Source organism: Mustela nigripes, chromosome 2 (genome assembly GCF_022355385.1).
Source record: "Mustela nigripes isolate SB6536 chromosome 2, MUSNIG.SB6536, whole genome shotgun sequence".
Lineage (NCBI taxonomy): Eukaryota > Metazoa > Chordata > Mammalia > Carnivora > Mustelidae > Mustela > Mustela nigripes.
This window is the reverse complement of record NC_081558.1, coordinates 21,124,861-21,151,506: the sequence shown is the minus strand read 5'-3', so window position 1 is coordinate 21,151,506 and position 26,646 is coordinate 21,124,861. Positions and strand designations below refer to the sequence as shown.

General features: G+C 55.3%; 1 protein-coding gene across 3 annotated transcripts in view; it reads left to right on the top strand.

The window, feature by feature from the left end:
* POC1A (POC1 centriolar protein A) overlaps positions 1–26,646 on the top strand; it is a 67,745-nt gene that overhangs the window by 10,781 nt on the left and 30,318 nt on the right. For all 3 annotated transcript variants that reach the window (XM_059389864.1, XM_059389863.1, XM_059389865.1), the window contains exons 7-9: positions 4,267–4,400; positions 13,484–13,552; positions 15,422–15,520. In XM_059389864.1, coding sequence (XP_059245847.1) covers positions 4,267–4,400; positions 13,484–13,552; positions 15,422–15,520 — 302 coding nt within the window. The remainder of the gene's footprint in view (positions 1–4,266; positions 4,401–13,483; positions 13,553–15,421; positions 15,521–26,646) is intronic.

Here is a 26,646-nt window from a genome sequence, read left to right as displayed (position 1 = left end):
TGGCTCTAGCCTGTCACTGTGGGGAGCGGTTCTGGTTTCCCAATTCAGCAAGGAGACAGTGGGGCTACTGGAGCCCTGGGGGTGCCGGGCCCCACGGAGGTGGGTTCCGCTCCATATGCTCTGAGCCCACATTAAGGCTGTTCAGACATCTGAGCAGCAACCCCCATCCGGAACTCACAGTGCGGTTTGTGGCTCACAGGCACGTGTGGGTCCGCTGTCCAATGATGGGCTGGGGGTGGGGGGTAGGCGAACAGGACAGGGCTACTCCCCATTTCACAGATGGGCAGTTTGAGGCTTGCCCATGGTCCCGCAGCTGGGAAGCTGGGGATCTGAATCTCCAACAGAAGGCCTCTGAGTGTAGCGACCACATGCTGGCTTCCTTACACCATGTTGGATCTCGTGATTTGCTTCCTGAGGTCCCTGGGAGATTGTGGCTCAGCCTTCTCCCGACATTCTAGTTAGAGCTCAGAGTCCCAGGTTCTCTGTTCCCTGGCTCCTACCACACCCCTCCACCCTACCCCAGATGTGGTCATGGAGGGTCTTCAGGGGGCTGTGCAGTCAGTGGGGCAGGCCTGTGTTCTTTGCTTGACATTTGGAGACCAAAAGCGTTGGTCAGGAGAGCAGAGCACTGTCCCACATAACCTGGCCTTCCCACATGGCATCCCTAAGTGGGCATTTATGGGACATTCACACCGAGGCAGGTTTTGAGCACCCTTCCCTGCTGGTTTCAGAGCACTGTCATTGTGTGACTCCGTGGCCCCTGGAAACCCAAGGTCGCTGGTGACGCCAGTGGCACGTTGTGAGAAGCCGCCCCGGGTGAAGAGAGCCGAGCCCTTTGTGAGGGTGGTGGACTGGGCCTCGGCCTGGTGGGGCCTGTCTTACAATGCTACCTCCTTACAAAGCTACATCCTGGGTAGCTTTGTGTGGGTGCCTGGGACTTCTCTGGGCCCCCTGCTCCGTCTGGAGCCCACTGGGGAGTGGGCTGGGTTTGTGGAGGGCTTGTACTTGCAGGGCTGTGTAGGCAGCGGGATTGTAGGTCCCTAGGACTCTCCTTATGCCACGTGCTGCCCATAAGTGATGGTTAGTTCCCAGTGCATAGGGTCAGGGTCTGCAACGGCCTCCGTCCCACCCTCTCTGGGCTCCTGGTGACGTGTAGAATCTTGATGTTGGCGTGTTTCTGACCGTGGGTTGGAATGTCTTCCCTGGGACAGCCCATGCCCCGCCTCCCCCCTTTGCGGCATTGGAAGTAAGAAGAGGGCCTGCAAGCTTTGAGCTTGATCAGAAGTGGATTGTTCTGGACAGTCACTGCTTGGGACTTTATGGCGGGAGCCTCCCTGGGGGACTGTTGTGCAGGGCTGATTCTTCGGATGAGGCCTCCCTAGAATGTGTCTCCCACCTCCATGGAGCGGGAAGGGCTGCCCCAGGCTGGCGGGGCGGTGGGAGAGGGAGGAGCATGGGGAGGGCCAGGCAGTGGGTCCTGCTATCTAATACATCCTCATCCCCCAGGCTGAATGCTCTTCTGGAGTAAATGGTTCCAGCTGTTTTCATCCCAGCAAGGAGAGCTTTGATATTCCTGCCGTTTAAAATGGAGCAGGACTTGTGGTACCCGTCTCTGGGGGAGATTCTCTCTGTGGGGTAGACTGGTCCAGCTGGGAGGCCCTGCATGGTATCCACATCCTGACCAGCCGCCCTGGCAGTGTGGGGAAGCCCTGGACTCCGTGAGCTCGCCCTCCCCTGATCCACACCCTCCTGCCCCCACTGCTGCTCTGCCAGCTTTGCCTCGGCTGGGGTGGGGTGGCGTTCATTCCAGGACAGGCTGCCAAGGGCCATAGAAATGAGAATAGCGTGTCCTTCTCCAGGCGCAGGGAGGTAGATGGGCCAGGAGCAGCATTTGAAGGGGTCCTGGGGACGTAGAGGTGGGGCAGGCTGCCTCGCAGAGCTGTCCCACTGGGGGGCTGAGGGGTTAAGGGTGGCGGGGCTCCCCTCCTCCCACCCCACTTCACTACCAGCGTGAGGCAGCAATCTGGCGAGCATCAGTGGCCACTTGGGAGCACAGGGCCCTAGCTCTTAGCTTGTAGACACCCGACCTAGAGGGCTGGTGGGAGGGTGCTGAGCCAGACTGGGCTCCTGCCTCCCTGGGCATGACTCACTCTTTGCGGGGAGGGAAAGATTCACTTTTTATCATTCACCCAGTTGTGTAATCACAGTGACTGTATTCTGATGGTTAAAAAAAAAAATCTGGGATACCTGGATGGCTCAGTCGGTTAAGTGTCTGCCTTCAGCTCTGGTCATGATCCTGGGGTCCTGGGGTCGAGCCCCACACTGGGCTCCAGCCCCACACTGGGCTCCCTGCTTGGTGGGCAGCCTGCTTCTCTCTCTCCGCCTGCCTTCCCGCCCTGCTTTGCACACACATGTGCTCTCGCTCTCTCTCAAATTAAAAAAAAATTTGGAAGTATACAGAATAAAAATGAGAAGTCCCATATTCCAGTCCTCTCCGGAGGACTCTATAGAAGGTCTCTATTTGGGGCTTCTGTCCACTTCCCTCTGCATGTGCGTGTCCCCTTCCACATGTGGGTACTGGCAGTCACATTCTGTTACGAACGTTCTTTCTGCTTCTGCTTGTGGTTGGCTCCTGCCTGTTCAGTTCCCGCTGGGGTCAGCTGTGGCTGAATTCTCTGGCTCTCCATGCCCCAAGTCTTGGCAAACACTGAGAACTCTGACCTCGCCCACCCCCGACAGCCTCGAGTGTGGGGAGTGCGGCAGGCTGAGGGCTCTGTCCTCTGTTTCTGTGGAGCCCCTGTCAGTGCCTCTGCAGGCTGGCTTGCAGAGCTCTGGTGCCTGGAGAGTACTCAGACGGAAACACTGTGTTATGTAAAGCCCTGGCTGTCTCCCCTAAGTGTGCTTGGGAGCTTGTACCCACACTCCCCAGGCATGCTGGCACATTAGCTGGGCTGGTGTCTGGGGGGGCTCCCTATACCCCTGTGGGCTTTGCGGATGGCCAACCTGTGGTGGGTGTGTTTCTGGCCTAACGCTGGTTGTTGCATCCTCCCAGGGCCAGGCTGAGGGGCTGGTTTTAGAATTTTTCTTTCTGTTTGTAGCAGTTCTGATTCAGCAGGCCACGGTTATCTCACCCTCACTGGTGTCCCCGACCTGGCCCATGGATGAAGGCACTGAGGTCTTCTTAAAGCAACTTCTTTAAGAAGATGTAAGGTAGCCGGTGTCACGTTGTCGTCCCCACATGGCCTGCCTGGGTCCAGCTCACCAGCCGCTTTCTGAGTCCTGCTCAGTGTCAGGTGCTGAACCGGGAGGCCAGGACCTGACACAGCCCCTGCCTGGTAGAGCACATAATCTCATGGGGGACCTGGCCACAAGTCAAAGAGCTACACCGAAACGTGAAAGACTGCGGTGAAGAGTGCACCCACTGGAGCCTCGTGGTGCTTCGGGGGGACAATTCAAGGGGGTGGCTCTGATGAGATCGGGAGGCTTCCTGGAGGAGGTGACTGAGCAGTGAGCTGCAAGGTCGGGGCTGGAGATGGGCAAGAGTCTCCCAGCTCTGTGTGGAACAGCTGGGGAGCTGACGGGCCGGGGTGGCTGGATTGCGCAGAGTGAGTGTCCCTGGGATGGGGGAGCTCAGGCCGGGCCACTGGGGGAAAGAGTCACACGGATGAAGGGGAGCTATGGAGTGGGTAAAGTGGCAGGACCTGGAAGCTGTGGGTGACAGCCAGGGCAGCAGAGAGACCCATCAGGGACAGAGGCCAATGGTAGGCCCCTTCCCACTGCGCCCCAACCCGTGGGTGCTGAGGTAGAGTAGGAGAAGCGGACACAACATGTCAGGGTGCTTGCTCAGGGTCCTACGGTGAGGGACAGTGGGGAGGCCGGATTGGAAGCCAGGCCTGACTGGCTCCGGAGTGTGCATCTCACCATCTGCCTGCCTGCCCCGATCCCCCATTTGGTTTCCCCTAAGTAGTGGTCAGAGAGACAGAGTGGACACTACGTTTGAGCACTCCGTTCTGCTCCAGCTCGACCGCTCCATGCGCTGAGGACAGGCATCAGGAGACACAGGGCAGGCGGGAGCCCATGTGACAAGGGCACGGACAAGTCCTCTACCTCTCCCAGGGGCTGTTGTGGGGCTCCCCTTGTCATCAGAGCTGTGACCACCCTGGCCTGGCCCCGAGCCAAGCCTTGGCTGGCCCCAGTCACCCATCTTCAGGCTCCGGCTGCATCCCCGGGCCTCTTGCCAGCGCCTGACTGACGTCCCCCCTCTAGTGCACAGTGCAGCGGTGAATGCCCTCTCCTTCCACCCGTCTGGAAACTACCTGCTCACCGCCTCCAGCGACTCGACCCTGAAGATTCTGGACCTCATGGAGGGCCGGCTGCTCTACACACTCCATGGGCATCAGGTGAGGGCATCAGCCTGGCGCTCGGTGCTGTGGAGGGAGGTGGAGGTGCCGTCTCGAGGCCCATGTGGGTCTAGGGAGAGGCCCTTCCCTTGGCACCCCCGCTGGGGTTGGTTTCTGTGGTCCCCTCACAGCCTGGGCAGTGGGGTACGATGCAGAAACAGGTTCACCCCTCACAGGACCTATGACCTCTGGCAGAAGTGCTGGGGCTGGTACTATAGCTGAGAAGGGAGTCCAGGGGTTAACTTTGAGGGTGGGAGAGGCATCTGGACATGGTCACACTTCCCCCACGGGGCTGCATGGAATCTGTCCCTCAGTGACCTCCAGTGTCCTTTGGGTCCAACATTTGAGTAGAGGCCTGGAACCCCTGCCTTGAATGGGGGTCTTCTGGGGGTTCTCCAGACACATTGTCTTTGGAGACAGAAACCACAGGTGTCTCTCAGGCAGGTGCTAAGGGAGGAAATCTTCGTGTGTGTGTGTGTGAGTGTGCGCGTGCGTGCGCGTGCGTGCACGTGCGTGCACGTTTGTGAATTCCTGGAATTGAATGGAGGGAGCAGAGACCTTCTCTCGGAGTGACTTTTGCCAGTGTAGCCAGTGGCCTGGACTCCGTGGGCGGCCACTGACCAGCACTAGCACTAGCCCCTGTGGGCAGGCCATGGGAAGGTGGGCCGCTTCCAGCGCCCAGTCAGGAAGTGTGGCTGAGCAGAACAGTCATTGGAATGTCTCCAGTTGGGACATAACTGCCACCACCAAAGGGGGCAGGGAGTACGGAGACCAGAGCTTTCTTTCAGTTCATCCCTTCTCCACTTGTGAGAGAGAGGCAGGCAAAGGGGAAAGCGGGAGTGGACTGTTGAGGGCTGAGGGAGGCCTGCTGTGCTCATGCATCTCGTGCTGGCAGCAAGGTGTGAGGCGTCCAGGCTGGGGCTCTGGTTTCTCCTGCCCTCTGAGTCGGCCATGTGGGGACCATTGGCCATGGTTTGGGGAGGGGGCGGGGAGGGTGGGCCTTTTCTTCTGCTCTCTTGGGACTTGGAAGGCTGCCTGCTCCCCTCAGCCCATGGTGACCACTTGTGCTCCCTGTCACATGTCTGGAGTGCAGGACCGGTGGTCCCCTCCCCGCAGCGGCCGGCCCATCTAGGTGTAGTATCTGGCCTCCAGGTGACTGCTGGGAAGCCACCCTGTCTGCCCTTTGGCAAATCGGTTGTTCAGACTCATGTGTAACCGGTTTGAGCTCTTCAATAACCAGGAGGATATTTTAAAACCACATGAATTTTGTTCTCCCCTCCAGCTCCCCACAGAAAGAAAAAGCAATATCCAGAAGCATCACGCAAACAGAGGCATGCCAAGCGATCACCTAGGGCTTTTGGGATGTGTGTGTGTGCGTTTGTGTGTGTGTGTGTGAGAGTGTGTGAGGGTTCTCTTTTAAACTGTTGACTCACTTCTCAGCCTAATAAGCCTTAAATGTGGTGTCTAGAATGCCAGTGCCGTGTTCAGGCACAGCATTGAGCACGTAAAGGAAACCTGTTGGCGTTCTCCTGGAGAGGTGACACAGGGAACAAGGGAAACTGCGCAGTGGTTTGTTGGTTGTGGAACCTGGAGATGTGGGAACTAGGCTGAGGGACGGCTGGCAGTTCACACAGCCCTGTGCGGGCGTGCTGTCCTCTTGGGCTCCCTGCTTGTGCAGTCCGCTCCCTGGTCCGTCTCTCCAGGGAGCTGTGCACCTGGACTCTTCGGGGACTTGAGCATTCACATTCTGTTCCAGGAGGTGGCTGAGTGCCCCATCAGGCCCAGGTACCACCAGCCACTTCCTGAAGCATGGAACTGAGCAGCCCCTGGGCTCCCGAGTGGATCGTCGGTGCCTTGGGCTTCTGTCCTGCAGGTGAAGGCGGCGGATTTGAAAGTCCTTCCGATCCTGGTGGGGGCAGCCGAGGCCCAGGGAGCGGTTGGGAACTGTAGGGGTTGCACACAGCTTCAGGTGGCAGGGCGACGACTGGCGTGCAGGTCTCCGCGGTTCCCACCCTACTCAATTGCCTCACACGTCTGGCTTTTAGCTGTCGAGTTGTGATTTCGCTCTTGTTTTGCGATTCCCGGTCGGTGTAGGAGACCAGCAGGCTTTGTGACCGCTTGTGTTCCAGCCTTGCCTGCGGCATGACCTCATTCTGGTCCAGCAGGAGGGAACCCCGTGAAACTTAGGTTTGGACTTGGCAGCCCTCCTTGGGACAGTCCCCAGGCATGGGAGGGAAGAGTTGTGGGAGGGAAGGCTAGCGAGTTGTTCTGCCAAGTGGAACGCACCTCCTCATGCTTCTAGTTCCACACCTGCGAGAAGGGACAGCCCAGGCTCAGGGTCAGGCCTGCCGAAAGGAGCCAGCTGCAGGGGGCTGAGGCCGGCGGGAGGCAGTCCTTGGCCGGGAGGGCGCTCTGGGTGTATGCCAGGGAAGTGTCTCTCTGTCCCCATGTGAGGGCCAGGCCTGAGCCAGCCCCTTTGGGGGAACAGTGAGGGAGGGTCAGGAAGGAGAAGGAGGCTCAGGGCAGGCAGTGCTGTGGGGCTGACCCTCTGATCTGGGTTGAGGCCAGAAGTCTGATAGGCCACTTCATGGTCTCGTAAAGGCACAGGGGCACCGGGATGGAGGTGCTTGTCAAGTGCCAAAACTAAGGTCAGGATCACCTGAGACAGCCCGGGTCTCCTACGCTGCACTGAGGGCAGCTTGTCAGCCCAGGAGTCTGGCCACAGCAGCAGTTTGCTGGTTGCTGTCTAGCACACAGTCGGCCATAGCGCCCATCGGCCCATGTGAAGCTGGCTCCTTTTGTGGGGTTAGGGGTGGATGTCAATCCTAAGTTCATTGTGGTCCTCAAGGATTCTGGTGTTTCTCTCCTACAGTCCTGGCCCTGGGACTCTGAGCTTCGAAGGCTCATTCAGGGGAGGTAGCCGGGGACTGAGAGAGGCTTCTGCCCCATGGGAGCTCAATGCCACTTCGGCTGTCCCCCAGGAATGGTTCCTTAGCTGCTGCTAGGGCCCGTGGGGGCTCTTCAGAGGCTGCTGCCACATGAGTGTCTTCGAGTGATTGAGCACTGGGTGCTGGGCCGAGAGCTGGACAGGCCCTTTGCTCTCTGCAGCCCGGAGGCCCCAGGCCCTCAGCAGCTCTGTTGCTTCAGCTGTGAGGGCTCTCGGCAGTGAGGAGGCAGCTGGTGGGGCTGGTGGGACAGGCTGAGGGGAGCCCTCTACCTCAGCCAATCTGCCCACCCCAGGTGGAGGGTGGACGCAGTAGGGAGGGCACTGGCAGCCTGGATGGGGCTCATTGCCTTCTTTCCTCCACCTTTGTCCCCAGGAATACCAGGGCAGTTTCTCTCAGCGGACTGAGCTAGTAAAGAGCCTGCACCAGTCTCCTTTGCTAGCGTCTTTGAGGAGAGTGCTAGGAGCCATTCTGGGGGGTCGGGCACAGCCTTGTCTGGCGGGTGATGGTGCCCAGCTTTTTTAAGGAAATACCCCAATATCTCCAGGAACAAACAGCTTGTACCCACCTGTTTCTGGTTTCGAAAAGCCACGGCTCCTCTCCCACCTAGTTCAGCCGACAAGCCTGAGCCTCAGGAGGCGGGAAGAAGGCTCTCAAGGTCAGACCATTCCAGCTTCGCCTCTTAACCTGGGACATTGGGCAGGACCTTGAGCTCTTCCTTATTTGTAAGAACTGCTGCGTCTGCCTCCTAACAGGGGAGCACGTGTCTACACTCCCCAGCACCTGGCACGGTAGGTCTTTACAGATACTGGTCCTTTTCCACTTTAGCTCTTAGGAAAGATCCCAGGCTGCTCTAGGTGAGCGCTCGTTAAAAGGCCATTGAACATTTGTGTTATGGGCACAGTTCTGGCAGCCCGCGTGGGCATTCCTCTGTAGGAAAAGTAGGGGTCTCTGATGGGCCCGGCCCATAGCCACGAGCCCTGCCCTCTCGGGGCTGGGGAGTGCCTGTTTCCCTTCCCTCCATCACCCACAGGGTCTTTCAGGGGTTTATCTAGCTCTTCGTTTTGTTTGGGCTCATCCTCATCTCCCCTAAAACACCCTCTTGCTTTGGCTTCTCTTTGGCCACACAGCTCCTGAAACCTGTCCTTGCGCAGGCTTTTTGCCTCAGTGCACTGGTCCTGGCCCGTTGCTCTGAGTAGGTGTGGCCTGTTAGTGCCTTGGTCCATAGGTCTGCCTGCCGGGCCCTTTAGTAGTCCCACCCATCAGGCTGTCTTTTCTAGGGCCTGCCTCCCGGAGGATGGGCCAGGTATATTAGCAGGAGGCTGGCCGGGTGCCATTGCCCTCTTGGAGGCTCTGGAGGGTCTCACTCTAGGGTCAGCCACGGCGGTGACAGTTAAGCAGAAGGAAGAGGGGTCCTTGCTTCTTGTTGGACCCAATGCAGACTTCGGGATGTCAGCATACAGGGGTCTCCTCTGGCACCCCTCACCTTGCAGCAGGGAAGAGCAAGAGAAGGAAGAGCTTTCCCACTGAGCACAGCTGTTGTACTGCAGCCCCATGCCCCGCGCAAGGCCCCCATAGCTCCGTGTGGCAAGTGTGGGAGCAGTGTGCTAGAAATGCAGATTTATTTTTCTGTATTTTCTGAAACATAATCTTGAGCCATGCTCATTTGGTTTAAGTCCCCAGAGCTATTTGGGAGAGGATAGTGGGCGGGACGTGGGTGGGAGTTAAATCTGGCATTTCTGGCTAGGCAGTTGGCGTTCGTGCTGCTGCGGAGTGACTGAGCTGCACGGGGACCACTGGGCACGTGGTTCCGTGCACCCCGGCTGGCTCGAGGGCCTAGAACCCCAACCCAGGGCTGCTCTCCACACTTGGGGCTATGCTCCGAGGCTTGGTGCTTGTGAAATCACAGGCTCAGGGTATGGGGTCCACCAAGGTCACTGGGAGCTTGGGCCATGCCAGAACCGAGGCTGGGACTGGGGAAGTGGCATTAAGGGGGGTTGCAGGGTTGAGGAGGAGAGGGGGCAGCATGACAGAGTGGCGTGGAACACGTGGGCTGCCCCTCAGGCGGCTCCAGGTGGAAGGAAGCTCTCAGAAAGTGCCCTGCCCCCTTTGTTTCTTCCAGTGCTCGGAGGCCTGGTGTAATCATTTCACTTTGGAGAATTACTTTTATGCCTGGGAGGCTCAGACCCAGTTTGGATAGTTGGGCACCTCCGGGGAGGGATGAGAGCACATCAAGAGGGAGAACAGCTCATTTACTTCAACTTGTGTAAGCCGAGAGGTCAGCCTGGCCTTCTGTTCGCTGCCACCAGCCCAGGGTTGAGGATTGGGAACCCGCATCCTTGGCCAAGGTCAGGAGAGAGCCTCAGCATTCCTGACCCCCAGCTCCTCCCAGAGGCCACTCCTTGTCCACAGGGTCACTACTCATACAGAAGAGTCAGCCACGGCAGGCGCCAGCGAGCGAGTGCAGGAGCGTCCCTGCTGTGGGGGTTGTGGAAGGAGCAGCCTGGGCGCATCAGAGACCAGAGCTCCTACGCCAGGGGCTTCTCAGGCCTCCCTGGTCTCCATATCTTTGTTGGATGGTCACTTTTTTACCTCTGACTTGAGACATATGGTGTGACATTCCTGTTTGTTTGCTGGCAGCCAGTGAAAAACATTTCAGAAGCCTAGGAAGGTGGTGGTGGGTGGGGTACTGTGCTGGGTCTTCGGCAGCGTAGCTGTTGTGGCCACCATGGTCAAAGTTTCAAGTGCACAGGGATCTTGGGGAGTCAGGTCGAAGCGTATGAGGAGAGCAGAAGGACCTGGACAAGCTACTAGGGCTGGAGAGGGAGAATCAGCAGGACCTATGGGATCTAAACACTGTGGGTTCCTTTGTTTTGCCTTTTTTTTTTTTTCTTAAACTTTCTTGATTGATGCTTGATGCTTTGCCATGTGAGAGCCAAGAAAGCAGATTTTGTGGGTCCCTTGGGTTTGGAGGTTGTCAAGGCAGAGACAGTATGTGTTAAAGTGACTGGGTGGGAGGCCAGGCTGTGTCCTGTGCTTGTGACGACTGAGCAGAATCATCTCACCGAAGCCTGACTGGCCAGATCTGGAGAGGGAGGGAAGGATCTCGTTGGACCCTTGAGGGGTCTCTGCCAGCAGATGTGGCCTGCAGGCGGATGGGGACCAGGACGTCAGGCAGGTGGGCACCTCAGGAAATCAAAGCACACTGCTGAAGTCTCAGCCAAGAGCTCAGAGTCACGCCGGGAGTCACTGCAGAGGCCCCTCTTGCCTGGGTGCAGAGACCACTCGGTGACATCCCTGGCCTGAGCCAGTGAACTAATGCACCGAGATTGTTGTCAGTGATAAAAGGGACTCCCCACCCTGCCCCAAGCCACGGTGGTTTGGAAGCTAGAATGCCCGCCTAAATGATTGCTGGGCTGAAAGAGAATCAGTGGAAACACCATCTGGAGGTGGCTGCCAGTGAGAGTATTGCATGTTGTAAACTTTGGGGGTGTAGCTAAAGTAGTAAATCAGAGGCACACGTGTAGCCTTAAATGAGCTGATTCAAAACTGTGAGAAAGATTGGAAAAAATCGAATCAAGAGCTCAATGCTGAAAGTCAACGAAAGATCCTGAAGCAAGATGAGACCCTCTGGAGCTTGTGGTGAGGAGCAGTGAGCAGGCTGATGGGGCTGGAGCACCAGTGAGGGCCAGAAGCGGTGCAGGGCGGGGGGGTCTGGTGAGGTCGGTGGGGCCGGGGGTTGTGTGGGCCCTGGAAGGGGTGGGATGAGGGTTGTCAGTGGTGGAGAAGCCCGGGCTGCCTTCCAGTCCCTGCTGGCTCTGGCTCACAGCAGAGCTCTCTTTGTGGGCCTCAAACAGGCGAGAGCCTCCGTGGAAGGGTGTTCCCTCTGGGAACAGCAAGGTACAGGAGCCAAGCATCCTCTGGGTAAATGGGCATTACCGGGGAGGACTGGGGTCCTGCCGCCTTACTGCTTGCCTGCTGCAGGCACCAGCCCCAGAGTGTCTGGGCATTTGGACTCTGGGGAAACTTCCAGCACCTGCTCTCTGGTCCCAGCCTCCCACCAAGCCACAGGCTGCCGGCTGCCTTCTTCAGGGGTGCTGCTACTGCTGGCCTCCGGCATCTTGTCCCCAACTTGGCATCTGGTGGTTGAGTGACAGCAGGAAAGGAGACTGATGAGTATTTGTTTGGTTCCTTAGTTGCTCTGACCTCGTGGGAACTGGCTATTCCTCCATGAGTTCCAGGCAGGCAAAGAGCCCAGCTCCTTTGACACTCCCGTGCCCTGGTTTCCTTCTCTTTTCCCTCTCCCCTCTTTGTTTTTCCTCAGAATGAAAATAGTTTTGTTGTTTTGTTTTTATATTAACATAGCAACGCCACATACTCATTGTTTAAGAATTCAAAGTTTGGGAAATTACAGGATTTCCAAGAATTAAGTAAGAGTCATCTGAAATTTTCTCCCCCCACCACCCCAGAAGTCCTGTTCACCCTTGGGGGTTGTCACCCTGAAAGAGTATCTCAGGGATGCTCAAGCTGCCCCCCGCCATGCACTCAGCCCCGCACTGGCAGCCCATGATTCCTTGCAACTGGCATTTTGCACTCAACTGATGCCATTGACATCATTCCCAGTCATAAAGATGGATCTCCTTTGTCCTACTGGATGGCCATGTAGGGCTCCTGGCTGCATTGATCCCCAGGGCGCTTGGAGTCCCACCTGTGAGAGAAGGCAGGGAGAGGCACAGGGGGAAGGGGCAGGACCTTTCAGACCTGGGTCTCCCTTCTGGGACATGTCACCTGTAGGGAGGGGTCAGCATGCAAACCATCCTCCGAAGATTAAGTGGGTTAGTGCACAGCAGTGTTAAATGGCCCCATACTACCTTCCTCAACATCCTCATTATGGTCATCTTGGAGAGGAGGAGCCATGGGTAGATTCGGGAAGTGGAAGAATGTTCTGTCCTGCTGAGGATGCTTGGGCCCAGGGGGGTGGCTTTCTGCTTGCCTGTCCTTTCTGGGCAGGCAGAAGCTTGTCTTGTTCTGTGACCACAGATTCCTGTTTTAGCCCATAACTTGTCTGGTCTTTTCTGGTATCAAGTGGAAGGTGCATCCCAGTGTTCCCCATGGCCAGAGGCACCCATTTGGGCAGCTGGGTCTCTTGCTGCTCCCTGCTCTGGTCTGGAAGAACAGAGATGGCCTTTGTGACAGAGGCCATGCCGTCATCAGTTAGGAGAGAAGCTATTTTTTCTGGTTTTGCTTGAGGTATGCCAGGTACTAGCAGAAGGACTGTTTGGCTAGGAGGGATTGGTTCACTGTGTCGTGTAAACAGACTTGCTTCGGGCATCTTTCTGCTGTGGATGGCAGGCGTGTGGGAAAGAGCCTTCCATTTTTCCCAGGAGATCACGCCCTGCTCCTCCAAGCCTGGATGTGCTCCTGGGCCCTCCAAGCGCTGCCTGTACTGGTCTGGCATCCCCCTTCCCACAGTCATCCAGACCTTCAGCCCCGGAAAGCCAGAGTGGGCCTTTCTCCCCGCAGGGTCCTAACATAAGGCAGGTGATGCACATTAGGGGGATGTATCTTGTCACTCCTGTGCTCAGGCACATTTGATAATCCCTTCCCCACCCCCCTTCCTGCCCTGCTCTGCCCTCCTGTGTCCCCTGGACTCCCTGACAGCACCCTGCTTCTGCTCATTGGCTCCGGTTTGGGCCATGCACTTCTCTGCTCGGCTTTAGGGCAGTGTGGGGGAGAAGCACGGCCCCAGGCCAGGAGGACCAGGTTCTGGAGCCGGTGCTAGGCCCGGGATGAGTCAGGGTACCTCTCTGACCTCCAGCTCACCCTTGAAGCGGGGACAGTGATGTCAGCCCAGCAGAACTGTCAGTGTGCACTGTGCTGCTCACTCCTCCCTGCCCACCACAACTCTGTGGCCTGGCCTTTGTGCTGTCAGCGGTGCTTGGGAACAGAGGACTCAGCCTTGATGCTTGAGGCCGAGCTTTGACAGGTGCCTCTGCGAAAGCTTGGGGAGGACTAGGAGCTCCATGAGGCCCAGCCCTCGGTCCTCCCGCTGCTCTTGTTCATGAGCTGGTTTTCTTCCTGTGCTTTTAGAAGCTAGAGTGACCTTTGGTGTTTGTTCTTTTTTGTTTGTTCTGATAGGGCCCCGCCACCACTGTTGCCTTTTCAAGAACAGGGGAGTATTTTGCTTCTGGAGGTTCTGATGAACAAGTAAGTAAAGAACGGTGTGAGCAACGTTGGCTGATACTTACAGAAGGGAACAGGAGGTCAAGGCACCTTGAGGATGGGCCAGTTCTTGCCAGCTTCCTTGGTGGCTTTGAGTGACCATCAAGGCTAAAACTTGGGCTGAGGTGCTCAGGCCCGGGGTGCTCCACTTAGGAGCTCTTTGAGGGGCCCCGTTTTCAAACTGTTTGGTTGCAGGGGGAAGACACGTGTAAGGAGGTCCTGTCCCATTTTGTCACCCTTTGTGCCGAGGCTTTCTGCCTGTCAGCCCTGGTGCTTCCAGCCCAGAATGTTCCTTCGCTTGGGGCTGGGCCTCACAGCTCTGACTGCTCAGCCCAGGAAAGTCCCATTGGCCTCCCAGTGAGCCCCCCCAGCCCCATGGACAGATTCAGGTTGAGTGTCTGCTAGGAAAGCAGAAGGTGGTTGGAGGCTTTTGTGGCATGGCCTGGATAAGAGGCCGTGGGCGTCTTCCCCTCCCAGCACCAGCTCCTGTGCTAATCAAACAAGGGAGGAAGAAGGCCCAGGGGACCCCTGAGCTGTGCCCGAGTGTGGAGGCCTGGCTCATTGCTTAAACAAGGGAAAAGTCGTACTGTCAAGTCACACTATAAATAGTCCTGGTAAAAGAAGTCACAGAGTACAAGAGGCAGCCTAGTAGAAAGTAGGGCTTCTGCCCACTCTGGCCCCTCCTCAGGCCATCCCTGTGAGCAGCTCCCTGGCTGCTTTCTGAAAGTCAACTCCCAAGAGCCTTTGCAGAGAGACATGCGAATCTGTCCCCCTCCCGGGAGTGTAGTCAGCAGCTGGACCAGTGCGATTACACTGGGCCCTACAAATAGGGTGGGAGGGGTGCTAATTCTGTTTGTAAACAGGAGGAGAAACAAAGGCCTCAGTGCCTGTCAGTCAGGGGGCAGTAAGCGGTGGGCTGCCCTGGGAGTGGGGTGCGGCCTCCCACAGAACCAAGCTCGTGGCTGCTTTGCAAGCAGGGAGGCCTCTCAGGTGTGGTGAGCTGGCATCTGACAAGGCTTCGGGACTCTGGGGCCTCCGCTGAGCACCAGCCACACTCCGTAGCTCCTGACACATTGTAAGTGACCCTGGTGCAGGGCAGCCACCTGGGGTGACACCTTCTAGCAGGAGCTCTCTTGCTCCTCAGCAGGGCCATTTTCCAGCCTTTTGCTGGGGGACCCTCAAGAGGCAACGCTCCTTCAAGCGGAGCGGGGAGTGATGGGTGTGTTACCCACGGCTCCCTGGCTACCAGTGTCTGCCGAGCTGTCTCCTGTGAGGTTGGAAGTAACATCATCCCCTCTTCGCCGATGAGGAACCGGAGGCACAGAGAGGTTGAGTGCCTTGCCTGGAGCCACACAGTAAAGGGTGGACCCAGGAATTTAACCACAGTGGTCTGCTGTAACTTAAGGCCAGGCCGCGGCCCTTGGGAGCTTCTGTTTGGTGGGGAGAGGGACGATAAACGAGGACGAGAGACAGAGAAATTGAATAATTGTCGAGTCTAATGCTATGAAAGAAATCACTAGAGGGCTGTGATAAAAATTAGCAGGAGACCAGGACAGTCTCTCAGAAGATGCTGCTGAAGCAGACACTTTAGCACAAGCAGCTAGCGACACTGATGCTGGGACACTCCAGGAAGGGGCGGCAAAGGGCAAAGGCCTAGGGACAGCACACAGTGAGCCCACGCGGTGGTCCGTCCGAAAAGTTTGGGAGGTGGGGCAGGTCCCAGAGTTGAGCTGGGCTGTCAGGTGGGGACTGTCTTGCAACTTTGGCTGGGGTGGGGGGTGGGGTCACCTCTGGGCTCATTTCTTCCATGAAGTAGGGCTGGTGTGATGTCTCTGTGCTTGTTGCTCTCCGCAGGTGATGGTCTGGAAGAGTAACTTTGATGTTGTGGATTATGGAGAAGTCCTAAAAGTGCACAGGCCCCCAGCCCCACTGGCCACGTCCTCTGGGAATCTGGTAAGTGACTCAACAGGCATGTCCCGAGCCCTGAAACTCTGGTGGGTCATGGTGAATGGCAAATCATACTTTGGCACTTGCTGCACTTTGTTTCAAATCTAGAGTGTACAAACAAGACGTGAGGACCACTGGGTGCAAGGTCCTGTGCTGTCTGGTGGGGGGAGTGTTTGCATGGCGCAGGCTACTAATGGTTGAGGAGAGGAAGGACCTGTCCCATGCCCGAGCCTTGGGCCGAGGACCCACTGGAGAGTTCCTAGAGGGTGTGGGGCCTGAGCCACAGCTGGGACGGATGGGAAAGGCCCAGCCTTGTTGCTTTCACTTCCCTTTTTTTTTTTTAAACCATGGAAAGGAAGTTCCTCAGCCACAAACTGTTTTTTAGTATCTTTGTTGGTAAAAGGGCATTTAGTGTTCCTGAATTAAAATAGTTAACGGCAATTTTTGACAGATACTTTTGGGGAAAATTTGATAACTGCCATGATCTCATTGAATAAGGTTGCATTCCGCTGTGGCTGGAGTAAGTTGTCAAGCCAAAGGTGTGGAGCCCTGAGGGTTTTAAGCCCTAGTGGCCGCAGGGTGTTTAAATCTCTCCCTCCCGGACCCTGGAGGCAGTGTAGCCTCTCCCACCCACGGAAACCAGCCTGAACAACAGGAAACGGCTTGCCCAAGGCCCCCAGCAAGTCAAGGCTGGCCCAGAATAGAACCAGGAAGCCTCTGAGTCCATCCTGGGCTTGCCTTGGCTCCAGCAGAGGGATCCCCCACCCCAGCCTGAGACGCACACACACGCGCACACACACCCCCATTCTGTGTGTTGGAGCTACCTCTAGGAATAGGCCGGGTTGAGATTTAAAGCTTTTCTTCCGAGGGTGGCCCTGGGCTGGGAGGTTTTGTTCTCCTTCCACATTTGTTAACGAGTAGCTGATTCTCAGCTTTGGGGTTTGGTGGGGATGACTGGGTTGCATTGCGGCCTGCTTGCTACTATTTGGTCTTCTGCCTAGAAAGGCATTTCTCAAACTGCAGGACTGGGATCCTGTGGGGTGAGGACCTTCTCCCCTCTAGCTCCCCCATGTACTGGGCATTCAGTGAGCCGAGCCCAGGCTGGACAGGTCAAGTTACTACTCATTCTCAGATGAGATGCCTGGGGCTTAGTCACCTGCTGGGATGCCTGGACCTGGGGGCTTACCACACTGGCCCCTCTGAGCAAGGCTGACCAAGCTAGAAACTAGGGGGCACAGGGCTGCCCAGCAGCTCTCCCCCATCCCAGGAGAGGGCACGGCCACCTGCCTCTTGGGAATGGTTAGTAATCAGCAACAAGGGGAGAATCCCATATTCTTCTTCTTGTGGTTATTAGGCAAGTGGCTTGGACAAGCTGCCTCTTGTCCCTTCAGTCTTGCTCAGATAAGGGGTATGGAGCATCCTTGCGTCCCAGAGCTGTGGGGCTTAATACTCTAGCATGAAGGCCTTCAGGGTAGGGGAAGCCAGCAGGACAGGGCAGGGTTTGGCAAGGATGGGAGACTAGCTCACCGGTACTCAGGAAAACCATGTGTTCCCATGCTGCCTGCTGGCCCACGACGGAGCTATGGCCACAGTTCCCCTGGACGTCACCACGTGGTGCTTACACAGGGGAAAGGATATGGGCTCTGGGGTCAGAGAACTGGGTCTGAATCCTGGCTGTGTGGTCCCAGACGAAGCACCCATTCTTCCCACACCTCTATTTCTACAGTGGGACCTGAGTACTCTCGCAGGCAGGTTCTGAGGACCCCATGTGGGACATAGGTGAACTTTACTAATCCACACAGTGACTGGACTTATTAGTCCTAAAATTGTTGTTTATGGCTTTTCCTCTACACGCCGAGGCAGTGTGTGGGCCCTTATCCAGACAAACCCCCATGCCCAAGGCTACACACCACTTGGAGTACACGGCGAGGAGTGTCTCTGATCTCAGGACTCCCAGGCCAAGAGGAGGGCTAAGGGGTTTTTGGTTGGTTTGTTCTGTTTTATGTACATGACATAAGATTTCCCTTCTGAACTAGTTGAAGCATGCAGTTGAATGGTGAGAAGAGCATTCACCCTGTTGTACAGCCATCAGCCATCACCACTGTCACCCACAGAGTTTTTCCAGCTCCCCCTCGCCCAGGGGAGCCCGTTGGCCCAGTCCTACCCTGCAGTTAGGTTTGCCCCTGTGGTGGGAAGGGAAGCTGACAAGTACGGGCTCACCTTTCCTGCCCCAGGGCTTCCCTGGCACTGAGTTGGTGACTGATCGCATGGTTGGCCAGAGTGTCACCACTCCCCTGGGGAGCCCAGTTCCTCTGCAGCCACATGCCAGGAACTGGTGCATCCGATGAGCTCCCGCCCCTCCCGCAGACCCCACCTGGGGCCCTATGAAGGCTGCATGGGGGGCTTTCCTGGGCCTTGCAGGATGCTCAGCAGCTCCTGGGCCTCTCCCCACTGGCTGCTGGTAGCATCTCCCCGCCCTTTGTTGTGACAGCCCCAGATGTCTTCAAACATTGCCAGATCACTTCCGGGGGAGGGGGGTGCGGTGCACGTAGGATGGCCCCCTGCTGAGAATTGCTACCCTAACTCCAGCCTCAGGAGTGATCCCAGAAAGGCAGTGAATGCAACAGCAGGAGGGTAGGAATCAGGTGGGTCAGGGGCATCTCTGGCAGAAACAGCACAGCCACGGTGTGGAGGATAGGCTGCCCTGAGCACAATGACTCTGGAGCTCCTGCCCCTGCTCGATTGGGCCAGATTTGGGCTTCACCCGGCAGCCATGGCTCAGGTCTCTAGACTATCTCTACAGAAGTCTATTTTATAGAAATGTCATTTCAGCCTGTCAAACTTTGGAATCTTCCAGAGGTGACAGTAAACGACAAAAAAAGACCTTTAGCAACTCGTTTTTTTTTTTTTTTAACTTACCATTGGAGTGCGTTCTTGGCCTTCCTGCCTGCCGGCTTCCCTGGCCCTGAGATAGTAACTGGTGAGTGGTTTGGTGGCTGGCCAGGGTGGCCTGGCTCAGCCCATGCCCCAGGCGCTCTTGAACCTTCTGACCCCCTCCCCCTCCAGCTCTGTCTCTTCCCAGAGCCTGGGGCCCTAAAGCTGCCCGACACATACCTGGGCATTTGAGGATCTTAGGGAGCCAGGAGGCCAGATACTGTGTGTGTCACGGAGGATGGCATTCTAAAGCCGGAGGGCAGGCCCCCCAGTGGACCGTGGCCAGGGCAGCCCTGTGAGCGTGTGACAGCCCCTGTGCCCTGGAAAGCCCCCTGCCCTGTACCCCTGCTCGGACTGTAGCATTCAGCTCTCTCTCTTGGAATGAAGGCCATCCTTGAGCTCACTCTGAACAGAGAGCTCTGTTCACTGCCAGAGCTATTTTCAACCTCTGGTTGAAATTCACAGCTTATTTTTAGGCACATTTCATGTTGAAAAGCACAAGCCATTTCCCAGCCCTTCAGAATGAGAATAATGGGTTCCATTTTCCCTCTATTCCTGGCTGAGTTGTGGAGGAGAGAGTTTAGGACTGTGGCTGGGAGCTTTCTCTGCTTGGAAGGCTGCAGAGGAAGGGCTCCAGCCCAATGGCTGAGCTGTGGGTGGCCGGGAAGCTCCGTGTTCTGCCGTGACATGATACAAGGCCAGAGGGAGGTCGGGAGGGCTGCTTGTGGGCAGATGAGCACTTCCCAGAGGGGCACGTGTGGGGGCAGGGGGTGGGCCCTGCCAGTCTTAGGCAGCAGGTGCTCCTGCTGCTGTTTTCAAGGGTCTGGTGCTCACCTCTGTCCTGAGCTGTAGTCCCCGGCCTTCTCTGTTTTCTCGGCACTCAGCCACTCAGGTTCTAGCTCCTCTTAGCTCCCTCCTGCCAGCCCATGAGGCATCAGGGTCACTGTGTCTTGGCTGACCTTGGATTTGGCCCCTGCTCCCCCAAGCCCACCTGACATAGGACTGATTTCTGCCTCAACCACAGAAGCATTTTTAAAACCACTTTTAACAGCAAAGATGCATTTGTTCCGATTTACTCTTCTTGCCTTTCCTCCACAAACACCTGAGAGCCTATTATGTAATTGCGAAGGAAGGTTGTGCCGAGCGGGGTGGGAGGGGAAGAGCGCAGAATTCTAGGTAATTCAGGAAAACTAAAAACCACTTCCTACGTTCTCGGGCCTGGCTGCCCTCCAGTTCAGACAGTAACCTTGAATTTTGGGGCCCCTCAACCTCAGATGGGAGGACGCCAGGCCTTCCTTCATGAGATTTCACGAGGTGGTGCATGCCAGGCAGCCACTTGGAACCATGCCTGGCACATGGCAAGTACTCACCAAGCTTTAGCTGTTTTTAAAATGTTCCTCTTCCTTCCTCTGTCAGACCGAGAGCAGGATGAGCCCCCTGCCCAGTCGGGCTGATTGTGTGTTCCCCACTTGCTGAGTTGGGGGACAACATGCAGCAGAGGGAGCAATTCTGACAGAGATAATTTTTGATGTTGACTGCTGTCTGCAGGTCGCCTTTGTGAGGTCCTGTAAGGGTTTTAGACCCTTGCAGGAATCAGTTCTGCTTCCTGATGAGAGACCCAAGTCCTCTGTGTTCCCAGATCCAAAAGCCAGTCCATAAGGTGAATGGAAACAGGCTTCTTTTCTTCCACCACCCCCATGACTCCTCAAAGCTAAGTGGCTGCCCATGGCCCCCCGCCCCCATCCAGATCCTCAGTGCTAGAGCTGTCCCCAGGAGGAGGTGGCAAGGTTGGCCAAGAATGCTTGACCCGAGTGCTCAGCGTTCCCTGAGGATGGCCTGTTTCTTCTTTCTAGTTTCTCTGTTCTGAGGGTGAAGCCCCAGCCGCCTCCTACACCCATGCTTCCACTTTCTGTTTTGGGGTGCTACCATGGGTGGCGCTTGATGTAGGGGTTCTCGGGCTCGATTCCAGTCTTGGCACTGCCTCTTACCCCATGCTGAAGATCTGAGGCTCCTGGGTTCTTAACCCAGGCATCTAGCCTGAGGAGTCAGATTTGAGGCAGAGGACGGGATCCATTTCTGCTTGCTTTGTGGAATTCCCTCTGTATGGAGCGTGGAGGACTGGGGTCTCTCGCTGAGAACGTAGATTTCTGGCTGGCATTTGCTTTCAGTAGTGGGGAGAGGTATGCATTTGAGGGGATGCGTGGCAGACGAGGCATTGTGGGTGTTTACAGCAAGAATGAAGTCCGGATTTATGTGTATTAGAAGGGAACCTCTCCTTTCTCCAGCTGACCCTGGTTCTGGCTCTGAATTTCCCAGGACTAGTTAGTCAAAAGGGCTCTAGTCAGCAGGTGAGTTGGGACAGGCCCAGGCACTTACGCATCTTGGAAGAGGGTTGGTTTCCTGGGGTCCAGACTCCCGACAGCCTATAACCAGTTGGTTGGCGGTTTAAGAGCTGTACTGCCCCTGTTTGCTGATCTAAGAGGAAGCTGGAGCCTAGCCTGACGTGTTGAGTCTCTCCTGTAACCTCAGGCAGTCCATATTGCTTCTCTGTACTCGGATTTCCTCCCACCAGCCTAGGGTACATCCTTCGGGCATTCTCCATTTTCCCGGCTCACTACGTAAAAAGCTTCTCCTGCCGGCATGGGGGTAGGGTGACTGCAGCGGCCTTTGCTGATTCTGGGCAGCAGCAGGCCCCAGACAAGAGGCCTCACGTCACACTCTGGTTGCATTTTCCTCACCTTTACCGGCGTAGAAGTCATGAAAAGTGCTCTGGGCTTCTTAGTTTAAGCGGGAAGACAGAGGAGAATAGAAACAAAGAAGATTCTGTATTTGTTACCAAGCTACAATTCTTAAAGAGAGTCCTGCTGGAGTCCAGGCATCCTTGCCCAGTGGCCAGGGACGGTAACTTGACTGCGCCCAGTCTAGGAGAACCAAAGATTCCAATGTTCCCTGCAGAGGGGCACCTTGGGCCTGGGGACCAGCATGGGGGGGTTGGACCCTTCCCTCAGGCTCTGACCTGTTGCATCTGCTCCTGGGAAGCAGGCCAGATCCCCACTCCTTTTCCTTCCAGAGGCCACAACTGAGTTTCCTGGGAGGTGGGTCAGGGCTGCAGCCAGGCGCATGTTCTATAACGACTGTGTTTACTGGAAGGAGGAAGTTGCCTTTGGCAGCGCAGCGAGGAGACAGGCCTTTGACCAGTTCATGTGGATTGCGATAAGCCTCTTGCTGTGGCTCTCAAACCTCATTGTGCTTCCGAATCACCCCGAAGGCTTGTTAAACATAACTTGTCCCATCCCGAGTGTCTGACTTGGAAAGGAATTTGCAATTTCTAGGTCATGTCGATGGTCCCGGGACCCACTCTAAGAGTCGCTAGTCTACTGGAAAACAGTCTAGCCAGTTGTGACAATGGCTTCCTGAGCAGGGATGTAGCAGGAAGAAGAAAGTCTCTGACCATCTTGGGAACTTTCCATGGTTCATGGGGACTATAGTTTGGGAGAAGCATTTGGAGAACTGGGGTCCCTTTCAGCCCAATTTGGAGAATTGTAGTCCTCCTCTTTCCAAGAGGGGAAAAGTGCTATAATGGCTTTAGTTCTAATCTCTGTCTAGTGGTAAAAGAAATCCCAGTGCTCCCCTGTGGGCTCTTTAAACCTAGAGGCACCCACTGGGCTCTACAGACAGCTGGTTTTCTTACCAACCAGGATGCACTAAGGGGGAGGATGGTACCCAGGGCAGCCCTCCGTGGGCCTCTGCCGCCGGTCTTCCTGTCTCGGTTCCTGTTCCGTCCATTAGCGCTGCTGCACTAGTCCAGTGACCTGTTTTTAAACCCGCATTCTGTGGTCACCTGCCTATTATCCTCAGTGCCGCTGCCTCCTGTGCCTGTGCAAGTGTGTGCCTCTATCATCCCCCGCCGTCCTCCAGAGCCTGCGGGGCCTCTAGGGAAGCCAGCAGGTGAGAGTCTCTGGCCCCTGAGCTTGAGATGACCTGGGTGCTGGTGTCTCAACGTCTCAGGCCTCAGGTCAAGGAGCTTTTTGGGGAAGTGCCTCCAGGTATTAGGAGCAGAAGTAAGTCCCAGAACAGCGGTAACCGCAGTGGCAGTGAGAGGATGGGGCTGTAGGATGGGACTTGGCTGTACACCCTTCTCAGAGTAGCCCCTTGGAGTGGTCGTTTCCTGCCACTGGAAAATTCTCATCTGTTCCACCAACAGGTAGGTCACTATCTAGAGAAGAGTAGCGTGATTCTTAGGAAGGAAAGCCTATTTAATGACTTAAACCAACAGCAGACATGTTCTCGGAAACCCCAGGCAAGGCATAGTAAGATATTCATGGTGTCAGGAAGATCCAAGAACCTAGCTCCGGAACCCATACAAGGCCCGGAGGACCCTTGCATCTGGCTCTGCGTGCTTGGACATGGAGCGTAAACCGGGCACGCACACACACCTTTCAGAGCTCTGTTACCTTCTTCAAGGGTCTCATAACCATTGGAGGTTTTCCTTTTCCCCGCATTTCCCTTCTTCCCAGATGACCTCCTCCATGTAGCCTTTTCCGGGAGGCCCACAGCTTGTGAATCCTTCCTGCCCCACCTTTCGGAGCAGCCCTTCTTTCCTGTAGTTGGTTATTCTCCGGCCTGTGGTCTTCCTGGAGGGCTAGGTACTTGGTCACTTTTTGGCGCCCTGTATGTCACCAGAACACAGAATGTTCTAGAAATCCGGGTTCAGTGGACACGTGCTTGCAGCTGAGGGCAGCATGGGTTGAGCCTTTGAGGCAAGAGGCAGGCTCTGGCTCTTTCTTTTAGTGTTTTTGACGGTCCTAGGTTAAAGGAAGGAAACCCCTTTCTGGCCTGGTTTGTCAGTTTCCAAGGGCAGGTACACGGGGTGGTAGGGGCAGTGACCAGGCAGCGGAGGTGGTAGAATCAGCATGTCTGCGCTAGAAGTTTCAGTACTTCTCGTTTTCACTGGAAAAAAGCCTTTTGCAGCTTGAATTTGCCAGATTGGATGGCAGCGTTGGCCCATGTGGTGTAAGGGTGTTAGATAGCGCTTGTGTTTATGTTCTCATCGGTTACCATGGCAAAAATCAGAATAGATGGTTTCCATGGAGATTATCTTAAAATTAGTTTCTTTGACGGTCTGGACATTGCTGCAGGGTTCACAGAATGCTTGTGGTGCCCCTGGGGGATTTCTCTGTGGCCATGCCAAAGACTGGCCTGAATGTTGATGGACTCTGACAAATCTGCATCCTGTGCTTGAAAATGCCGGGACACCAGGCTGGGGACATGTCCTCAACTTCTTCCTGGGGTCCCATTTGCCTGGCCTCAGCTCCACGGCTCGTTCCAGCCACCTGGGAGCTTCTTCTTTTTTACTAAGTAAAACAAAACACAAAAACCCCCTTTATATTGTGGAAAATTTCAAGCAAGCACAAAAAGTAGCGAGAATAGTGTCACAGACTCCCCTGGATCTTTTGTCTAGCTTCAGCGTTTTGCTGGTCTATTTTGCTCATCTCCCTCCCCCCATTTTTTTTAGAAGAGTTGGAGTATTTTTATTTAATCCCAGATACATTATTTTACCCTAAATAAAGACTTTTCTTGGTTATATAACTGCAGTGCTCTTGTCACATCCAACAAAATTAATAATCCCTTACTATCAAATGCCTAGTCCATACTCACATTTTTCCACATTGTTCAAGAATATGGCTCTGTGCTTTTTGCTCAAATAAGGACGTGGGAGGCATTGAAAAAACCCATGTCTCCCTTCCCCACCATGGTTCTGGTGCCGGGAGAGACTGAGCAGTCTTGGCTAGAGGTGCATTTGGGCTGGGGGCAAGAGAAGCTCCGGGGTGCCGCTCTCCCACTGTCCTCAGGGACATTTATACCACGAGCTCCAGGACACCCTTGTTCCGGCCTGGAGATGGGTCTGCTAGTGCCGGCTGTCCTGGGCAGGCATCCGCTGGAGGGCGCTGTCCCTCTTTGCAGCCTGTAGGGGGAGGCAGAGAGAGAGGTGATATAACCTTGGTTCACAGTAGCTGTGTGCAAGTTAATTTTCCAGGAGGGGGAGGCTGAGAGACCCCATAGGATGCAGCCTCCCTTGACTCCTCCCTGGGGGTGAGAGCTTTGGCCCAAAGAGGCCCGCTGCCTCTAGGGTAGGCAGAGCTGGCCGTGGTTATCTGCCCTGGCAGGCCGTGCTCGCGTCCTGAGATGCTACACAAATTCTGAATTGCCGAGCTCGGGAGTGATGCCCGGGTGTGGTCAGTGCCTCTAACACTCTCCATTGAACTAAGTGCAAGGAGAGTTTAAAATAGCCAGCCTTTGTTCCCGAGGTTTTAAAAATTCAACCCCAGTAGTTACAATGAGCTGTCTTCAAGTGGATCTATAAATAAACCGCTACTGTTCCTCTTTGTCACCGAGAGCTTCGGCGTCTTCCAGAGACGTCGGCTCTGCCGCTCATCTTCATTAGCTGCCTCTCATCTGTGGGGCAGCTGTGGCCATCAGCAGGCTGGGCTGACAGCGCGGAGTTTGTAATGACAGCGAAACGTTCCCTTTTTAAAAAGCCACATTTTACAAATAATACATTATATGTTAATAAAAACAATTAATTTTTTAAAAGCCACATTTTAAAAGCCAAGATTAACTACACAGGGAAAGATGTATTTTCGCACTGGGGAAGCCTGGCAGAGCGGTCATCACCATTGGTCAAGGTCAACGCCACTGATAATACGTCCTGTCCACATGAGTTCTGCGGTGTCGGGTGGTTCGCTTCTGTGGTGTTCTCATCAAAAAATGGATAACCTCGTTCTGATTGTGAGAAAACACTGGACAGACCCACACCGAGGGACGTTTGACAACAGAACTGATCAGTACTCTTCTTCAAAAGTGTCAAGGTCATGAAAGACAAGGGAAAACTGAGGAGCTGACCCAGATTGCAGGAGACCAAGGAGAAGTAACTCAGTGCAGGGGGACGTCCTGGTTGGGATTCTGGAATAGCAGGATCCAAGGACATTAGAAAAACTGGTGAAGCTCAGCCGGGGCCCTTAGTTTGGTTAATGGTATTGTCCCAAGGTTAATTTCCTGCTCTGATCATTGTCCTAATGGTTATGTAAGATGCTAGCACTGGGGAAGCCTGGGAGAGGGATATATGGAAATTCTCTGTACTATTTTTTGCAACTTTTCTCTAAGTCTAAAATTAGTTCAAAGCAGTCTAATTTTTTAAAAGAAAATCTCTAGTCAGTCCTTGGGCTTCATCTCCCTCCCTGGGTGCCCCGGTTCAGGTGTTTGCACTGGGAGGGTAGGTGTTTCTGTCTCAAGGAAGGGGGCAGGTGACCCTAAGCCCCTCAGCACCCAGCCGGGGGTGGGCCTGTGGTCACATCTGTGGAACGGAGCTGAGCAAGAGCTGACCCTGGAAGACACGGGTCCTGGGGTCAAGGGATGGCTCTTAGACCCAAACGTGACCCGTTGTCATAGAACATTTAATTCCGTTCAGAGGCTGCTCTGCTGGCCGCAGACCCTGTGTCCTTGAGCCTCTTGGCTCCCTCTGTGCACACAGATGACCCAGCACCCTGCCCTCCTTGGGAGCCTGCTGCGGGGAACACACGAGAGCACCCTGCACATTTGTACCCTAGATAAAAGCCAACACGGTAACCAGATCCCATACTCATACTTAGACTGGCTTGGAAGAACATTGGCAAGATTGTCGAACAATTAGATGATTTGAAGACACCAGTGTTCCTCTTGGGTTCAGGGCTATGTTTAGAACCAGAAATTTTCTCTCTTGTTGGACCCCAGGCCGGAACTCTAAATTATAGGGCAAACAAGGCTGTTGTGTATCTAGTCCACAAATATGCGCAGTGGATACAGTACCAGGTTTCTTCCGAGCTCTGATTCGAGAAAACGGCCGTGCCTTTTTTCCACTTGAAGAGCTGGAGAGAAGCATGAGCTCCAGTGAGCTCTGTCCTCTTTTCTGCTCTCCTGGCTGGGATCAGGTTTAGCAAACAGGCAGGCAGACATAGACACCCATTAACTTTTCATGAGGGCAAATTGTCAGAGCCAAAGGCCCGAGGCAAAGACTGTAAGAAGCAAATGCGTGAATCTCTGCACCCTCACTTAGCAGACTATGCAGTGAGCAGTCAGATGAAAGATTTTAGTTGAGAAAGATTTAATCATGGTGTGTGTGTGTGTGTGTGTGTGTGTGTCTGTCCATTTCTTCCAGTTTC